Below are 16,993 nucleotides of genomic sequence, written 5' to 3'. Positions count from 1 at the left end.
AACACGAAAATAATGGAGGAGATGAAATATTTCACGTCAATTCTGTTTTCCAGGAGCGTGGATCAGCTTTATGTTGGGGAACATTTCCCTCCCACTGCCTCCCCATTCTTCTTGCTGCTCAGTTTATTCCTTGGGACGTGTGCAATGCTGGTGAAAGAAACTGGAGTCACTGTGTTTGGTGTTTGCTTGGTTTATGACTTCTTTTCCCTCTCCTGCGATGGACTGAAATGGTAAGTAACTCGTTATGCTCACAGTGCTTTTCAAGTGTTTCCACCTGTGAGTCTAAAATGGATATTGTTGTGATATAAAGCACTGGGGGAGATAGATTTGCCCTGCTGAGTTAGATGGTACACATTTGGCAGATTTGGAGTTCCATTTTGTGGTTTGGGGTTTTGTTTTATTCTTTTTGAATTTTATTTTTTGTTACTCTCTTGCTGCCTGGTAACTTTTGTTGGGTAAACAGACCAGATGTGAAGAACTTATCCCTGAAATGCTCAGCTCACCCTGGCAAGACTAACATTTATTTTTAGTGTGGGAGTTCTGACTGAAGCATCAACATCTTAAAATTTCCCTGGCTTAACTCCTTCCATTCCCAATGCCTGCTTGATTATTCAGTCACAATGCCATGGGTTTAGAAATATTGTATGATGTGTAGTAGTAAAACCAGGTTTGATATTTTCTCTCTCCTTGCAGAAAGGAAAAAGAGGGAAAATATCCCTCCAGTTCTAGGTTGGAATAATCAGCAGCTCTCAGCAGTCACTGGAGAAAAATTAAATACTTGGAAGTTGGTGCTCCTCACCCACTTAGTGCCACAAATAATGATGCAATTTTCAATCTCCAAAATCAGAAGTCTTGTTTTATAGGAGCTGTTTTTTCACAGTGGATCACAGGGGATCCTCCCTTCCCACTGGATAAGTAGCTCTTCGTGGTGTGACTGGTGGGCAAGGAGCCAGGGAGACTTCTGGGGGCTGACAGGCAGCATGCTTGTTAACACTTGAATTTACAGCCTGACAGGCTCGTTCCAGGAGCTGCCTGGCTAAAGGGAACACAACTGTTAATTAACTGCAGGAAAATCTGTGCCTTCCTCCTCCCCCCTCTCCTCAGTCCCCTCTTTCCCATAGGTTCCAGGGACCTCTTCAAGCTATTTTTTTTGTTTTACTGGTGGCCAGTTGCCCAGATGTGGCACCTTTTAGCTTGTAGGAGTGAAGCTCTCTAGCCCAGATGTGCTGCATTTTCATATCTGCACGGACTGTGCATTTATTTTTCTGTGATGCCCAAGATTTTCTGCCTGCATTTGACTTTGAGGGGCAGCAGAAAACAAACAGCCTTCTGTGTGCTGCTGAAACTTAGCTGCTCCTTCTGCCAACCTGTGTGGATCTGTTTTCTGTTGAAAAGAGGTGGAACATCATTTGTTTTCTGGAGCAAAAAGTGAGGAGTGGCACTGCAGTGCTTCCCATCTTAGCAGAAGTCCAGAGAATAGGCTGATGTAGGAGTGCTCATCTTCTCTTGCTGTCAAGTCTCTCCCACTAGGTCTGATTAGGAACTATTAAATACCATCCTCTCAGCACACAAAGACTTTGTGTTTTGCATTAAATTCTGTTGTCATTTTGCAGCATGTTGTGCCGATTTGGTAAAGCAGAAATCCGTAAATTTCCACGAGTAGAACCGCGAAAAACAAAAATATTTAAATCCTTTTCTTCCCCTTCCTTTTCCCCTTTTCCCCATGTGTTCCAGGAGGAATGGGGTCATTCCCCAGAGGTCTCCCTGGCAGCCCGTGGGCTCTCTGTCCAGCAGGGAGAACGGCAAGCAGCGTTTGGCTCCTCGCGGCGCCTGGAGCTCCTCGTGCCACCCAGCATCAGCGGGCAAGCAGCACAGCTCAGCCCTGCCTGTGCCCAGCAGGGCCATCTGGGCCATCCACAGGTACTGCTGCTCCGTTATTATCATTTTTTTTCAGCTCCTTGTTCGCTTTGGTTTAGCCATTTTTATCCTGAAATCGCTGGGATGAAATTTTCCTTGTGCTGCTGGTTGTGGAGTTATGAAATATAGATAGCAGAGCAACAGGCTTTGAAAGGCAAAGGGACTTTTTGTGTCTAGTCTGGAAGGAGCCCTGGGACCAGTGAAGAACATCTTGGTCACAGGGGAAGTAGAAAGAGTGCACTGTGGGGCTGTGAAGTGCTGGAATGGTCAGAAGTGAGGAACACTGGTTTTTTTTACTTTAATAGCTATTGTTTACTTGTTGCCATCAAAGGTAATGTTGTAAAACAGGATGGTTAATTAGAGCTCTTTGTGGTGAAGAGTTGCTTCTTGTTTGTGTTGTAGCATAAAAGTAATTATCACTGTGCAATAAACGTCTTTGCCATATCATCCTAAAATCTGCATCCTTAAAAACACCACAACTGGAGAAGGTGGAAGGAGGGTTGAGGGAAATAAGAGAGGAATATCTGAGGACTGTCAGTGGTTTTGTTCTCTTGGCTACTTGTATTTGTTGGAAAAGGGCTCTGAGGTTATCAAGTCCAACCATTAGCCTGCAGTGCCAAGCCAACCTCTAAACCATCCACATCTCCACATCCTTTAGATGCCTTCAGTGATGGTGATTCCACTGCTCCCCTGGGCAGAAAATGTTCCTCATATCCAATTTAAAACTTGGATATTTGCTCTTGTCCCATTGCTTGTTACTTGGGAGAACAGACTTGCCTACAATGGGGGATCAATATAAAAACCATCTCCTGTCTTGCTTCATCATCTTTTCCTTTGTTTCTTTTACTCCTATTTCTTTTCTCTTTTCCTGCTGCTCCCTTTCCCCTCCTTTTTTCTGTCATGGCAAAAGGGAATGGGGAAAAAGTATTAAATATTTCAGAAGCTCCAAAATTGGAGGACAGATTTGGCCCAGCAAAGTAGCTTCAGGTGCCTTGTTTAGTGCAGCAAAATAAAATTACTAATTGTAAGGCTTTAATTGGAACAAAACAGTTTAATTAAAATAAATAAATTAGAGAGTTGTGCTGTTGACAGATTACATGACATGAAGCAGGGAGAACTAGAGACAGTTTCTCTAATAAAATATATTCTGTATTAAAAAAAAGTAAATCTTGATAAAAAAAGAAGGAAAAAATGAAGTTGGTGTCAAATCTGTAAGATTAATCACAGGGCAGCAGGGCATCAGTATAAAAATAATCTCCTGTCTTGCTTCATCATCATCTTTGTATCTTTTATTCCTATTTCCTCCTCTTATCCTACTCCTTTCTCCCTTCCTTTGCTTTGTGCTTTTCCCACACACCCTCCCTCTTTTGGGAACATCCCTTTCTTACACAGCCTGAGCTTTCCCAGCCTCTTCAGCAGAGGCTGCAAAGCTGTTTTGGAGAGCCCAAGCACGTGGGATAACTCAGAGGGAGCTCCTCCACGCTGCCAGTTGGCATTTGCTTTTTTGGCAGCTGCCTCTGGAGCTTTGGGGAGGATTGCTGCTCATCAAGGATTGCTGCTCATGGCACATCAAGGATTTCTGCACGTCAAGGATTTCTGCACGTCAAGGATTTCTGCACATGGAAAATCAAGGATTTCTGCACATCAAGGATTCCTGCAGATGGCACATGAAGGATTTCTGCTCATGGCACATCAAGGGTTTCTGCAGATGGCACATCAAAGATTTCTGCACATCAAGGATTTCTGCACATGGAAAATCAAGGATTTCTGCTCATGGAAAATCAAGGATTTCTGCACATGGAAAATTAAGGATTTCTGCACATCAAGGATTTCTGCACATGGAAAATCAAGGATTTCTGCTCATGGAAAATCAAGGATTTCTGCACATGGCACATCAAAGATTTCTGCACATAGAAAATCAAGGATTTCTGCACATGGCATGTCAAGGATTTCTGCACATCAAGGATTTCTGCACGTCAAGGATTTCTGCACATGGAAAATCAAGGATTTCTGCACATGGAAAATCAAGGGTTTCTGCACGTCAAGGATTTCTGCACATGGCAAATCAAGGATTTCTGCTCATGGCACATCAAGGATTTCTGCATATGGCACATGAAGGATTTCTGCTCATGGCAAATCAAGGATTTCTGCAGATGGCAAATCAAGGATTTCTGCACGTGGAAAATCAAGGATTTCTGCACATCGAGGATTTTTCCACATGGCAAATCTAGAATTTCTGCACATGGCAAATCAAGGATTTCTCCACATGGAAAATCAAGGGTTTCTGCACATCAAGGATTTCTGCACATCAAGGATTTCTGCACATCAAGGATTCCTGCAGATGGCACATCAAGGATTTCTGCACATGGAAAATCAAGGATTTCTGCTCATGCCACATCAAGGATTCCTGCAGAGGGCACATCAAGGATTTCTGCTCATGGAAAATCAAGGATTTCTGCACATGGCACATCAAGGATTTCTGCAGATGGCACATCAAGGATTTCTGCACATGGAAAATCAAGGATTTCTGCACATGGCACATCAAGGATTTCTGCTCATCAAGGATTTCTGCACATGGCAAATTAAGGATTTCTGCACATGGCACATCAAAGATTTCTGCACATCAAGGATTTCTGCACAATGCACATCAAGCCCTGCATGCACAGAGCTGCTTTCTGTTTGAAAAGGGAGCTGCTCAGCTCTCTCTTCTCAAGGACTGGCTGTGTCCAACACAAATTTCTGGCGAGGTTTGGCTCTGGGATGCCCAAAGTGGAGCTGGATTGGTCCCAGGGGTGAGAGGGAATGGTGCCTGGGAGAGTTGGGCTGCTGGCATATTTATATGACATGAAGAAGGGAAAATCTGAGACAATTTCTCTATTAAAATATACTAAATCCTTGCTACAGGTGAAAAATGAAGGGGAAAAATGGAGTTGGTGTCGAATCTGAAAGATTAGTCACACAATTTTTCCTCGTAATTCACATTGCTTGTGTAGATCTTCTTTCATGGCAAAAGGGAGAGGGAAAAAAGTGTTAAATATTTCAGAAGCTCCAAGATTTGGCCCAGTAAAGTAGCTTCAGATACCTTATTTAGTGCACTAGGGTACTAATTGTAAGGTTTTAATTAGGATGAAATAGTTTAATTAGAATAAATAAATTAGAGAGCTGTGCTGTTGATAGATTACATGACATGAAGCAGGGAGAACTAGAGACAATTTCTCTACTAAAATATATTCTGTATTAAAAAAAAAAAAAGGAAATCCTTGCTATTGGTGAAAAAAAAGGGAAAAAATGAAGTTGGTGTCAAATCTATAGGATTAATCACACAATTTTCCCTCGTAATTCACATTGCCTGGCTTGTGTAGATCTTCTTCCCTGACAAAGGGGAATGGGGAAAAAAATGTTAAATATTTCAGAAGCTCCAAAATTGAAGGACAGATTTGGCTCAGCAAAGTAGCTTCAGGTGCCTTGTTTAGTGCACCAGACTGCTAATTGTAAGGTTTTAATTAGGATGAAATAGTTTAATTAGAAGAAAACAGTAGTGCACTGATCTACACTTTTAAAGTACTTGCAATGTGATCAAGTAGGTTTCCATTTAATAATAATTTATTATGCATCTTGTTACTAGAGCCAACTGAAAAATGCAGGAAGATGTAATGGAGGAATTAAGGGAATTGGTCTAATTAGCAGCAACTGGAGCTAGTTATGTAAATTCTTGGTGCAGAGACATTTTTGTTCCTTATTGTCACTTGCTCTTCTCTCCAGCCATCCAGTGAATATGTGGGTTGCAGTCCCAGTTGCCTCGAGGAGTAAGGGATGAGTTAGTCTGGATGAAATTGGAGTTTTTACCACCACGATTTATTGCAGTTTTGGGGAATGCTGGCATGTGCTACTGAAATGAGGTAACTGGAACCTCCTGTGGGTTTGATCAATCTCTCTGAGCTTTAAAAGCTGGAAGAGGCTGGTGGGTGTTTGTCTTTCCATGGGATGTAAATGGGGAAGGACAGAGAGGAAGTTTCATGTCAGGCTTGTCCTTCTGTTTGGGGTGAGTAGAACCTAATCACTCTGATGGTTTTGAGATATATAAATGAGTTAGGGACTGCAGAATAAGCTTGTTGGAAAACAAGACTCCACAGCAGCTTGCACACTTTTGAAACTGGAATCTTTGTTTCTCTTGGGTGTCCTAGAAGCTCATTTGTGTTGGTGAGGCTCTTGCTTTGGAGTGGACAATAGACTGGAGTTAATGCTGATATTTGCCATGTATATGAAGGTTTTCTGTGGGTTATTTTTATTTTATTTTAATTTTTTTTTGCCAGAAGAAGCAGGTGTACCTGGAGCTGTGCCCAACAGCATCACTTTAAATCTGTGTTGTAAAAGAGAGTATGGGAGCTCACTGCTCATTAGCATGGTGGGATCCAGGCCCAAAACCCCATTGATCCAAAATTCAATGAAATCCTAAAGGCTATAGCAGGGATAAATGTGATCTGATGACTAAGCTGGTGGCACTGCTATTTCCTCTTACAGTAGCAAGGGAAAGAAGATGGAAATGCAATTATTTAATTTTTTTTAACTAATATGATAGTATAGCACATTTCTGTTTTAATATGAAATTGGTGTTCAAAAAGCAGAAGTCTCAGGTGAATTTCTCTTCCTTATAGCAGTAGTTTGTGCCTCTGAGAAAACAGCAAGGGAACCATTATTTATGTTGTATGTATATATTGCAAATAAAGCATCAAACTCCTGGTTTGTGATGCTCTGAGCAAGAGTTGGTGTTGGATTGCCTCTGGGTGAAAGAAAATGAAATGCTGCATTATTTGGCTATAGGCTGATTCCTTTTTTTTTTTCTCTTAACTGATATTTACTATTGAACTAAGAGCAGGACAACACAGCTTTGCTCCAGAAGGCAAGCAGGGCTCTGAATCCCCAGGCACAGTGTGTGCTGCAGGATGGCAGATTAGCTAAGTGTCACTGCTATCCTGGGATCCGTGGGATGCTCTGCTGTGGTGCTGCAAGGTTTTTTTTTGGAATTCTTAGCAGGTTTGCTAAGGCTCTGTCATTCTTGCCATTTAGTAGGCTGGAGTTATGAATGAAGTTTGGCTGCCTCTGGGGAGGTGTGTTGCAGAGGTGGGTTTGCCCTGTGCTTTATTCCTCTCTGAACTCAGTTCTTGAGGTGGTTTTTCCATTGTGAGCCTGAGCAGCAGCTCTGTCTGCTGCTGTGTCTGTCCTTTCTGTTTAGGAAATGCTGAACGAGTTCCTGAATTCCCTGAATTCCCCTGCAGCCAGTGGTGGTGTTTATTGTCAGTGGTGATATTTGTTGTCAGTGATGATGTTTATTGTCAGTGATGATATTTATGCACAGATGGTAGCTGAGGCCACCAGAAGGCTCTGCTAGAGTCTAGAATCATGTGAGGTGTTCCTGTGCTTCCAGCCTTGGATTTATCCAAGGATTTACACACTCTGCCCTGCAACTTCCAGAGAACCGTGTGTGATCTTGGGAAAAGAATTCCATCTCTCTGTTCCTGTGGCATTTGCTGGAAGATGAGGCACAGTGATGCTGCTTTTCCACCTCCACTTGTGTGATGTGCTGCTTGTTTTAAGACCTCTGTGACTTCTGTCCCCGCCTAAAAAACAAACAAAGCCAAGGATTCTCTCTCAGGCATGCTTGTGCCCCACTGTGTGTTTAATTTTTGAAATTTTCAGTGCAAGTAGCTGAACTCATTGCTGGCAGGCTGAGGTTTGGTGTGGTGATGACTAAGGCTGCATGCATGCAGAAAAGGACTTGTTTAGACCACATTGTGCTGCAGTGATGCACTCACCAGGTGGGACAGACCTGATTGAATTTTGGCCTCGCTGTGTGTTGATATTTTTATATTGTGACAGTCTTTAATTACACTGTCACATTCCTTTTTCTTTTTTGCACAATCCCTGCTCGATTCATTGCCCGGAATGGATGGTGCTCACTTAATGAGTAACTGTTCAGTATTTTGTTTTTTCCTTGTCCAGACCATTGCCCCATGCCCTATTTACTTCATGTTATTCAAATCCTGCTCTGAGACAGATTTACAACTTCTCAGTAATTCCTGCTCCCAAGTGCTGGTATTTCCTTGCAGCTTGGTTAGTTCAGTCTGTAATCTTTTAAAGTTCTTTTTGGCACAGTTTCTGGATTGAACTTCCTCACTGTTCAGAGCTAGTAATGTGAATAGCTGGAAATTTCATAGTGGGGAACCACATGGGTTTTAAGGTTGGATTCACCTTTGGATTCACTCCATGGTTATCTGCTGGTTGAGCAAGCAGAGGAGCTAGGAGAAGGTGGCAGAAGTAAACTGTGCTCTGCAGGAGTCAGGATTGAGAGATGAGGATTGAGAGTCAGGATTGAGAGATGAGGATTGAGAGTCAGGATTGAGAGATGAGGGACCTTTTCCTTTAGATATTTGCAGAGGAGGCACAATGATCATGCTGTTCCCTTCCAGACTCACAGAGGAATGAACCTGCCTGGCATGTGCAGCTGCTTCTGGCAGCTCCTTCCTTCCTTCCTCTCCTCCCCACTTTGTTGTTCTGCCTCTCCTCATCCCTTCTCTTGCTTCTCCTTAGTCATTTCATCGCCTCCAAGCTTTGCTCCCCAGGCTTTGCCTTTTGCACCTTGCTGATTCCCTCCAAACCTTAGCCTCACTCCCAAGGACCCTCCTGTGCCCTAAATCCTCACCCAGCCAATTCCAGCACCCTCATCTCTGTCCTTGCACTGCCTTTTGCACCCTCCCTGTGCTCCTCCTGGTTCAATCTTCTGCTGTGGGAGCTTTGCTGCCTGGGTTTGAGGAGCAGAGAGCATGGAGAGCCAGGCAGAAACCATGAACTGGTGCTTGGGGTGGCGTGGAGCCACAGCTGAGCTCACCCTTGGCTTCCTGGTGGCTGGAAAAGGAGCCACTTGTGATGCATTGGTTTGGATAGAAGAGGCTTGGGTTTAAATTCAGCACCCTTTGTTGGATCTGAGTTTCAGCCACTGTTCTGGATAGCACTTTGCTTGCAGGGCAGAAAAACACCTCTCTGCCTCTTTTTAAATACTTCCTAGAAGGGAGTGGAAAGTAAATGATTTCTCCTGGGCTGTTAATATGTGACAGCATATTTAATTAATATGTGACAGACCTGTTTTTGTCAGTGAGCAGCAAATAATCTGAAGTAGTTTGCCTTCATGTGCACTGAATGTCAGAAAAAAGGGACAAGACTGAGTCTGATGTTATTTTGCTTAGGTGATGATGACATAACATATTCTGCCTTTTAAATGGTTTTTTTGGGTTTTTTTTTTTTTTTTTGGGGAAGGGAAGATTTTTGAGTCTTTAAAAGATCCTTTACACTTCCATTTAGATCATGAAAATCCATTTTTGCAATTTCCTAAGTGGAAGCTCTGCCTGGGGCAAAAACCATGCTGCGCCAAACAGCATCAGGAGGAAAAGTTAATGCCTGGTTTTGGTGGTTTTGGTTTTCTTTTCCCCCCCCCATCTTCTGCAAGATGCTGATGGCTTATTCATTCATGTGCAAAGGAAGAAAGCTTTATTCTCTCATTAAGGGCAGTTGCATTTAAACCCAGTCACTTTGCTGTCCATCAGCCTCTTCTGTTCCCTGGGCTGCTAATTGGAAATCCCCAATTTGGAGGTGCAGCCTGTGTGTCCCAGAGTGACTCACAGGAGCTTCTGTTCCTTCCCTTCACTCCCAGCCCTGCCTTTCCATTCACATCTCATTAAAGCAGGGTTTGAAGCAGCAGCTTGCTTGTTCATTGGCTTTTTTTCTGAGAGCTCTGTAAACCAGTGTCAGAGAATTAACAGCGGCTGAGAAACAAGAACAAACCCTCATGGCTTGCCAGGTCGTTTCCCTTGCAGGAAATCTGGGTTAGTTTGGCACAGAACAGTGTTTGTCACCCAGGAAATTAAAAAAAAACCCCTAAAAACTAACCCAACACCAGCTGAAGATGGATGGTGCCCAGATTCCTGCAGGTATTTCCCTGGATAGCAAATCTAATTGAACAATTTCTCTCCCACACTTTGACTTCCAGGCACTTCTTTTGACATCTAGTGGAAACTTTCAGGCTGTTCTCAGGAGTGAAGGACTGAGCTGTAACTACCAACCTCATTAATGGCTGATGCTCTCCGAGCTGCTCTCTGTCTCCTCTGTGAAGCTGCTAATCACAGCATGGATTAAGGAATAATACATCCCCAGCAGACTCTGGGACTCAGTTCCTTGCCTTTAAGTGTTCACAGGCTGATCCAAGCAATCATTTGCTCAAAACCACCAATCTCATCAAGTGTGGCTTAAGGTTTCAGTCGTGTGAGAAGTGTTACTTTGATTTTTTTTTTTTTTTTAAATATGAAGTGGCTGGTGGGATTTAATATTTGGTTTAAAAAGACTAAAAAAAAAAATCAAAAAACCTGCTAGGGTGTGTAATGCTTCTCCCATCCTCCCTGTATGCTTTCCAAGATGAATAGATTCTTTCCCTGACTAGAAACTTAATCTTCAACTTAATCTAAAGTAGAGTATTAAATCCTCTTTCACGTTTCTAATGCAGTTATCCCAATATTCTTTTCCAACGAGTGCATTAGAAACCTTAATCTTCCACTTGGCTTGGAAATGCTGGAACACACGTTGCCCTCCTGATCAAATCTTTGAAATGCAGATTTTTTTTTTTGGTGTTTCTATTCTTTTCAGCAATTTCCACCATGTGAATATCCAGGAAACTGCAGTGCAGAAGGGACTCTTGTAAACGCATTCCACATCCCCAAACATCCCTGCTAAAATTCACATCCTGGCCAGAGTAAGCTGTGAAAGGCAAGGTTTGTGCTTGGGCTGTTGGAATGTTTGCTTGCCAGGTCTGGCAGGTCCTGCAGCATCTGGTGACACCCTGCTTTGCCCTGGGAATCCTCACTGCCTGCCACAGCTGGTGGTGGAGTGCTTTAGATCATAATCTTCCACTGAAATGGGTTGTGGTTGTCGCTTTGATTATTTTTTAACCTCCTTTCTAAAAGTTAAGTTGGGTTGCCTTAAGAAAGTGTTGGTTTTTTTGCCATGTGGATAATGGAGTTGTCCCTCTGTTTAAAGCTTTTAAAGCAGTGTGGTTGCTGCAAACCCTCTGTTCAGGCTGGGGGATGAAAGCTGCTCAAATCTCTCCTTTTGTGACCTGTGAAATCCCTTGGTTTTGCAAATCAGCTCTGGAGTAAGGGAATATTAAACATAAAGTCAGTACTTTTGAGCTAAATGTGGTCACACTTTGGTTGTACGAGTATAAAAAATATGGAATAAAGTGCAGTTCCATTCAATCTGTGAAAGATGCCAACAAACCCTCTGGGTGCTCAGAAGAGGCAAATTAGCAGGAAAGGCTCGAGAAGAAAGTTTTCCACTGATTGTTCAAAATAAAATTCAGGGAAAGAGGAATTATCAATCTGAGGTGGAAGGGAGATGGAACATTACCTTTACATCCTTCCCATAAAACAGCTTTATTCACTCAGACACCATCCTTAAACATTCAGTTCCTACAGGACCATGTGAGGAATTTTAGAGACCAAGCTGCTGCAAAATGTTGGCCTCTTGGTGTGTTTTGGCATTAGCTGATTTAATTGCATTTACCATAATCTCTGCCTAATCTCATGGCAGCAGCTTGTACCACTGCACCTGGGAGTGATCTGGAAATGGTTGAAGCAGAGATGTTTCTTTTGTTTTCTGGTAGTAAACTCATTTGTTGTTGTCCTCCCTCTTCTCCCCTGTTCTCTTCACTGTTGATTATGCCACACATTCATTTCAGCAGATGAATTGTTGAGAATACAAATGGTTTTGGTAGAAGCATTGGGAATTTTCATTTTAGAAAGCCAGTCAATCTGTTCTGATCAGCATTCCTTTGCTGATTTTGGCTGCATCACTGAGGACTAACTGTCCTGACCCTGTTTATGGTCCTGAATGGGATTCAGGAGATAATTCCAGTTGCTCAGCATGGAAAAGGAAATTCCTTCATTCATTGCCCACACAAGTTTTTGGAGGTGATGGATAGCTTTCCACCCAGAAGGCATTTTTTCATGCATTTGGTTTAGTGCTGTGCATTAATGTAAACAGAGAAATTTTTGCCTGGTATTTCTTAAAGGGAAAAAAAAAAAAAAAGAGAAAAAATTCCTTTTACTTGGTCAGGATTTCTCTATTGAACTCCTCTCAGTGTATTTAACACAACAGAAGAACACTGTGGGAACACCATATCCACCCAGCAATCCATCTGGCTCTGTGTTCTCACTGTGGTCACCACTAGAGAGAAGAGCAGAATGGGAACAGAGCCAGCTCAGGGTTATCTCTCCTTCCTGTGCCTGCTGAACGTGTGCCAGGCATTGATTTAGAGCCCTGGGATGCCTGCTGGACCTAGAGCTCTGAGTTTTTGGCTCTCCATGGACCTGCCCTCTGTGGAGTTGCCTAATTTCCCTTTCAGAACCCTTTGTCCTCTGCCTCTCGTGGCAGTGAGCTCTGTGATTTTCATTACACACCATGTGAAGGAATCTTTTTGTTTGCATGAAACCTGAGCGTTTCACTGGGAACCCTTTGACTTGGTGTGATAAGAAGTAGAAAGTGATTTTGCTGGTTCCCTTCCCCAGGCTCTCCATAATTTTTACAATATCTTGATGTGTGCTCCCTTTCCAGGGTGGAGAGCTGTGTTTTCCTGACTCTCTCCTCACGCAAACATCATTCCATGTGTCTGATGAGCCTCATTACCCTTTCCTGGACCTCTTCGATCTCTGTGAGATCCTTTGGGAAATGGGCAGAGAGAGGGAAAGCTCTCAGAATGACATTGCTCCAGATGCTGAGACTTGGATTTTTTACTCATCATATTATTATTTCTGTTTTCCACAAGCTGCATTTTTTTTTTGTTTTCAGTGCTGATTTATGGCATCGCTTTTTAATTTTTCTTTATTGTTTATTCTTTTGTTTTGACTGGAGTCTGTTCAGGTAACATGCATAGTAAAAATGTGAATGGAAAAATCAGAGTATATTTTATTACTGTATTTTCTATCCTGACTGCTGGCTTTAGCTGCATCTGCCTGTTCCTCGTTACATGGGAAAGGCTGGAGCAAGATGCTGACCTCAGCTAAGATGGGCTTGGCTGATTTTGGGGCCAGAGATGACACCACTGAAGTCCCTAGCTGGGTCTCAGTTACCCAGATGTGGGTTTGAAATATATCCTTCTTAACTGCCCTTTGGGGATCAGGAATATCTCAAAGAAACCTTGTGGCTGAGTAGAGGGGAGAATCCTCTCATGTCTGTGCTCTGTCAGTCAGGGAGAGGTGTCACCTCTCCAAACCAAAGGGCAGAAAGTTTGAGCATTTGCCCAAATTCACAAACATAAAATCCAGCATAAAGCAGAGACTTAATCCAGGATTTCCCCAATCTTAAGCAGATCTACCTCAGCAAAAGTCTTCCTCCCAGTAAACTGACAATTGCTTTTTAAAAAAAAAAAAATCCTCTGCTTTCCTGGAAGCTGAAAGCTTCAGCATTTGCTGGTTTTGAGTATGAAGATCTAGACAGGGAATATCCATGATATCTGCTGTCCCAGGGCTTTCATGTCACTGTTTGTTGCATTATTTACTTTGATCTGATTTGGCCTCTTGACTCCATCAAAAGCTCCTTTCAATGTGAATTAATTAAGAGAACTGTATTTTCTTCTTTCAATTGCCTTTAAAAGAGAAAGGCTCCCAGGTGGCATTAGGGAAGGAGAAAAGGGATTTTTTTTTTTTTTTAATTTTTTTTTTTTCTCTCTGCAAAAGCCATGCTTCTGTCATGGACCAAAGGCTTCCTCTTAGACTTTGGAATCTGTTTTTATGGATGGAAGGTGGTTTTTCCTTGGAAATGCCAGAAGTGAATGAGAACCCCTCAGTGGCACAGCAGCCCAAATGAGCAGCTTTCTCATAACGAGGATGACTTTAATATTGCAGCAGAACACTCAGTTAATTATGAGGTGTGAATAAGGAATATGTTTCACAGTGCCTTGGCAATTTTCTGAGTTCACTGATCCGTAAACAAGATTATTCCCTAATAGTCCTTCATCTCTGCCATTATTGCACAAGGATATTCAACTTTAAATTAAATTAAAAATTATCATCCTTAAAGTCAGTTGAGCCACGGCTAATCTTTTGAGAATGTTTCCAGCATTAACTATTTTAGATTTCCTCAGTTATTTGGGGAAGACAGAATTTTTTACCATTCTTCCAGAGCCATTTTTATAAAGACCACAATGCAGCAACCCTCTGCTGGGAAATGTGAATTAGACCAGTTTTTCTTTCTTTTCAAAGTCCTTGACACTTCAGGCAGCTGATATTTTGGGGAGGAGAGAGGGGGAAGTGCTTCTTCAAGGTCCATGGTACCTTTTTTACACTTCTTTCAGCTGCTGCCACCCCAAGAGCAAGGGACTAAATTTGATTGTTGTCCAGCCCAGCTCTTGTGTGGCCCTCAGCCAGTCGGGATGGCATGGAAATGGCACAGGCTGTTGGTGCAGAGCTGCCACACACTTTGTCACCTCTCTGGGCTGTGCAGAGCTGCGACTCCTTCAAGTAATTTTTACCATTCCTTGAGTGTCATTGGAGCTTTTTGAGGTCGAGAGAGACCATTGATGATCATCTAATCTGAACCAGAGCATGGTGCAAGACAGAGCTTGGGGGAAGGATCCCTGCATGGAGCTGAGCTGTGTCACACCTCTGCCAGCAGCCCTGGTTTAAAGACTTGATGTGCTGGAGTATTTGAAATAATCCTTAGGAGGATGGTTGCAGCAGTATGCTGTTAAAAATGTCCTTATTTCTAGTCTGATCTGTCTAATTTCAGCTGCCAAGCACTGCAGCTCATCATGGCTTTTTCCAGTAGATTAATCAGGGCTCTCCTTGCCGAAAGTTTTGCAGTCTGTGATGGTTGTTTTATGGTTCTTCCAGACAGACTAAAGGCTGGGTACATCCACCCAGCAGCTGCTGTTGTGATGCAGTTTATGTATTTGGATTGGAACAAGGCTCAGATTAGATAGTTGGGTCCTGCTAATAATATATCTGCACTGGCAGGGAGAGCAGAGTGGGTGAAGCAAGCTTTCTAAGCATTTGCCAATCTTTGTTTGTTTGTTTGTTTTTAATTTTTTTTATTTTTAAATTTTTTCCTTTGGATGTCACACTAAACCGCTTCAAAGCAGTAAAATACAACCACGTTTTGCAGCGCCAGATTGACACATTGTAAAAGTCAGTGCTTTGCTGAGTAGAACCAAGCAGATTAGAGTCAAATCAGCGTGTCTTTGATAATAAATCCCCACGGAGCAAGAACAAGCTCTTCCCGTGCACTTGTTGTGTTTTTAGCACAACAGCGTTTCGATCCTAATTGGGAAATTAGTCATATGAGGAGGTGCACTTGATCTTGCATCTGCACACCCAGCTGACATTTGGAGGGTGTGCTGCTCCTGCTCTGAGGAGCTCTGCCACGCATCAGCAAACGGGAGTGCTCAGAGTCTGGGGTTGACATTTTGTCTGGAAGGGCTGGGAGGGAATATGTGGTCTTTGAAATGCTGCACTGAGCCCTTGCAGTGGTAAAGTTGGAGAAATATTTGGAATTGTCGTCCCTCTTAACAGAGGATTGTCCCTCACAGTGTAGCTCCTGGCAGGTTTTATACTGAATTTACTTTTAGAAACCAGGAGATCTATAGATTGATACCTTTATTTCGCACCCAATATGGTTTATGATCAGGAAGCATGATTTCAGAGGGGGAAAATGCCTCCTGCTGAATTGCTGGCAGCCTCAGAGTGTGTGGGAAGCTGTCAGGAAAGCAGGTCAGGTGTTGACCTATGTGGATGATGCTTCATTTGTGAGATTCACTCAGATTAAAGGGCAAAGTAATATGATTAATTTGGCTCCAGGTTTGAGAATGCACAGGACAGAACATCTGCACTGTGCCTTTGCAGCAGCTGAGACTGTGACCCAGCTGTCAGACTGCTCTGTGCTCACCATTCTCTTTTACAGAACAGCTTCTCAAATCCTCATCTTTGATTTCTTCAAGCATCTGTCATTAGCTCTCCAGAAAGCCCTTACAAATTAGAGGTGCATCTTGCATAACTGAAGAGCAATTATTGTTCCATTACTGAGTAATGAAGTGCACACTTGTGTGGAAAGAATGATGACTCAAGGTTTGATAAAGTTCAGGGAGATTCTTAAGATAAGGCAGAAAACACTTCCAGAGATTATATTTTAATAGGTGGCAGATCTTACATCCAATATCTTACTTTAAAAAGTGTTAAGGGGGAAAAAAATTGTGTGAGAGCTTGAAAAAGGGAAGCTGTTTCCACATCAAGCTCAAGGCAGAGGTTTTGACAAAAGAGATCTCCCTGCCATGGGAGGACACCAGTTTGGGATTATTGATGTTGATTTAATGTGGTGAGTTAGTGTGGTGATTCAGTGTGGTTTTGGCTCCCTGGAAATTCTGTCAAGATATCAAGGAGGCTTCAGGGAAGGCAGGAGTTCTGGGAATTCAGTATGGTGTAGTCATCCCCCAAGTTGTGTTTGAAGAAAACTTTAGTTTCCATAGAATCATTAAGGTTGAAAAGGACCCTCAAGATCATGGAGTCCAATTAATTTAGCACCACTAAACCATAATTCCAAGTGCCACAGCCATGTGTCTTTTAAACACTTCCAGGGTTGGTCATTCTACCAGTTTCCTGGGCAGTTCCAATGCCTGACCACACTTTCAGAGAAGCAATTTGTCCTAATATTCAACCTAAACCCTTCCTGGCACAACTTGAGGGCATCTCCTGTTGCCTTATCACTAGTTACCAGCTCAGCTCTCCCTCCTAGCTTGGTGTTGTCTGTAAATTGGCAGAGGGAGCACTCAACACCCTTGTCCAGATCACTGATAAAGGTAATAAAGGTATTTATATAAAGGCAATAAACAGGGCTGCCCATCAGCCAGATTTTTACCCCACAAACAGCACACCTGTCCAAACTGTGGGAGCGATTCTCCAGGGAAATGCTGTGGGAAGACACTGCCAAAGGATTTAGCAAAGCCTTTTCCAGGGCTCTTGAGCAAATCCAGATGGTGCTCCAG

At 42.8% G+C, this 16,993-nt stretch overlaps 1 protein-coding gene across 1 annotated transcript in view; it reads left to right on the top strand.

Annotated features, from left to right (window-relative positions):
• Positions 1-16,993, top strand: part of TMTC1 (transmembrane O-mannosyltransferase targeting cadherins 1) — a 112,157-nt gene that overhangs the window by 14,681 nt on the left and 80,483 nt on the right. Inside the window, exons 4-5 of the mRNA XM_085049445.1 lie at positions 54-230; positions 1,735-1,920. Coding sequence (XP_084905571.1) covers positions 54-230; positions 1,735-1,920 — 363 coding nt within the window. The remainder of the gene's footprint in view (positions 1-53; positions 231-1,734; positions 1,921-16,993) is intronic.

This window comes from Lichenostomus cassidix, chromosome 1Ab (assembly GCF_008360975.1).
Source record: "Lichenostomus cassidix isolate B80296 chromosome 1Ab, HeHo_3.0, whole genome shotgun sequence".
In the NCBI taxonomy this organism is placed as follows: Eukaryota; Metazoa; Chordata; class Aves; order Passeriformes; family Meliphagidae; genus Lichenostomus; species Lichenostomus cassidix.
This window is presented reverse-complemented; position numbering and strand designations above follow the sequence as displayed.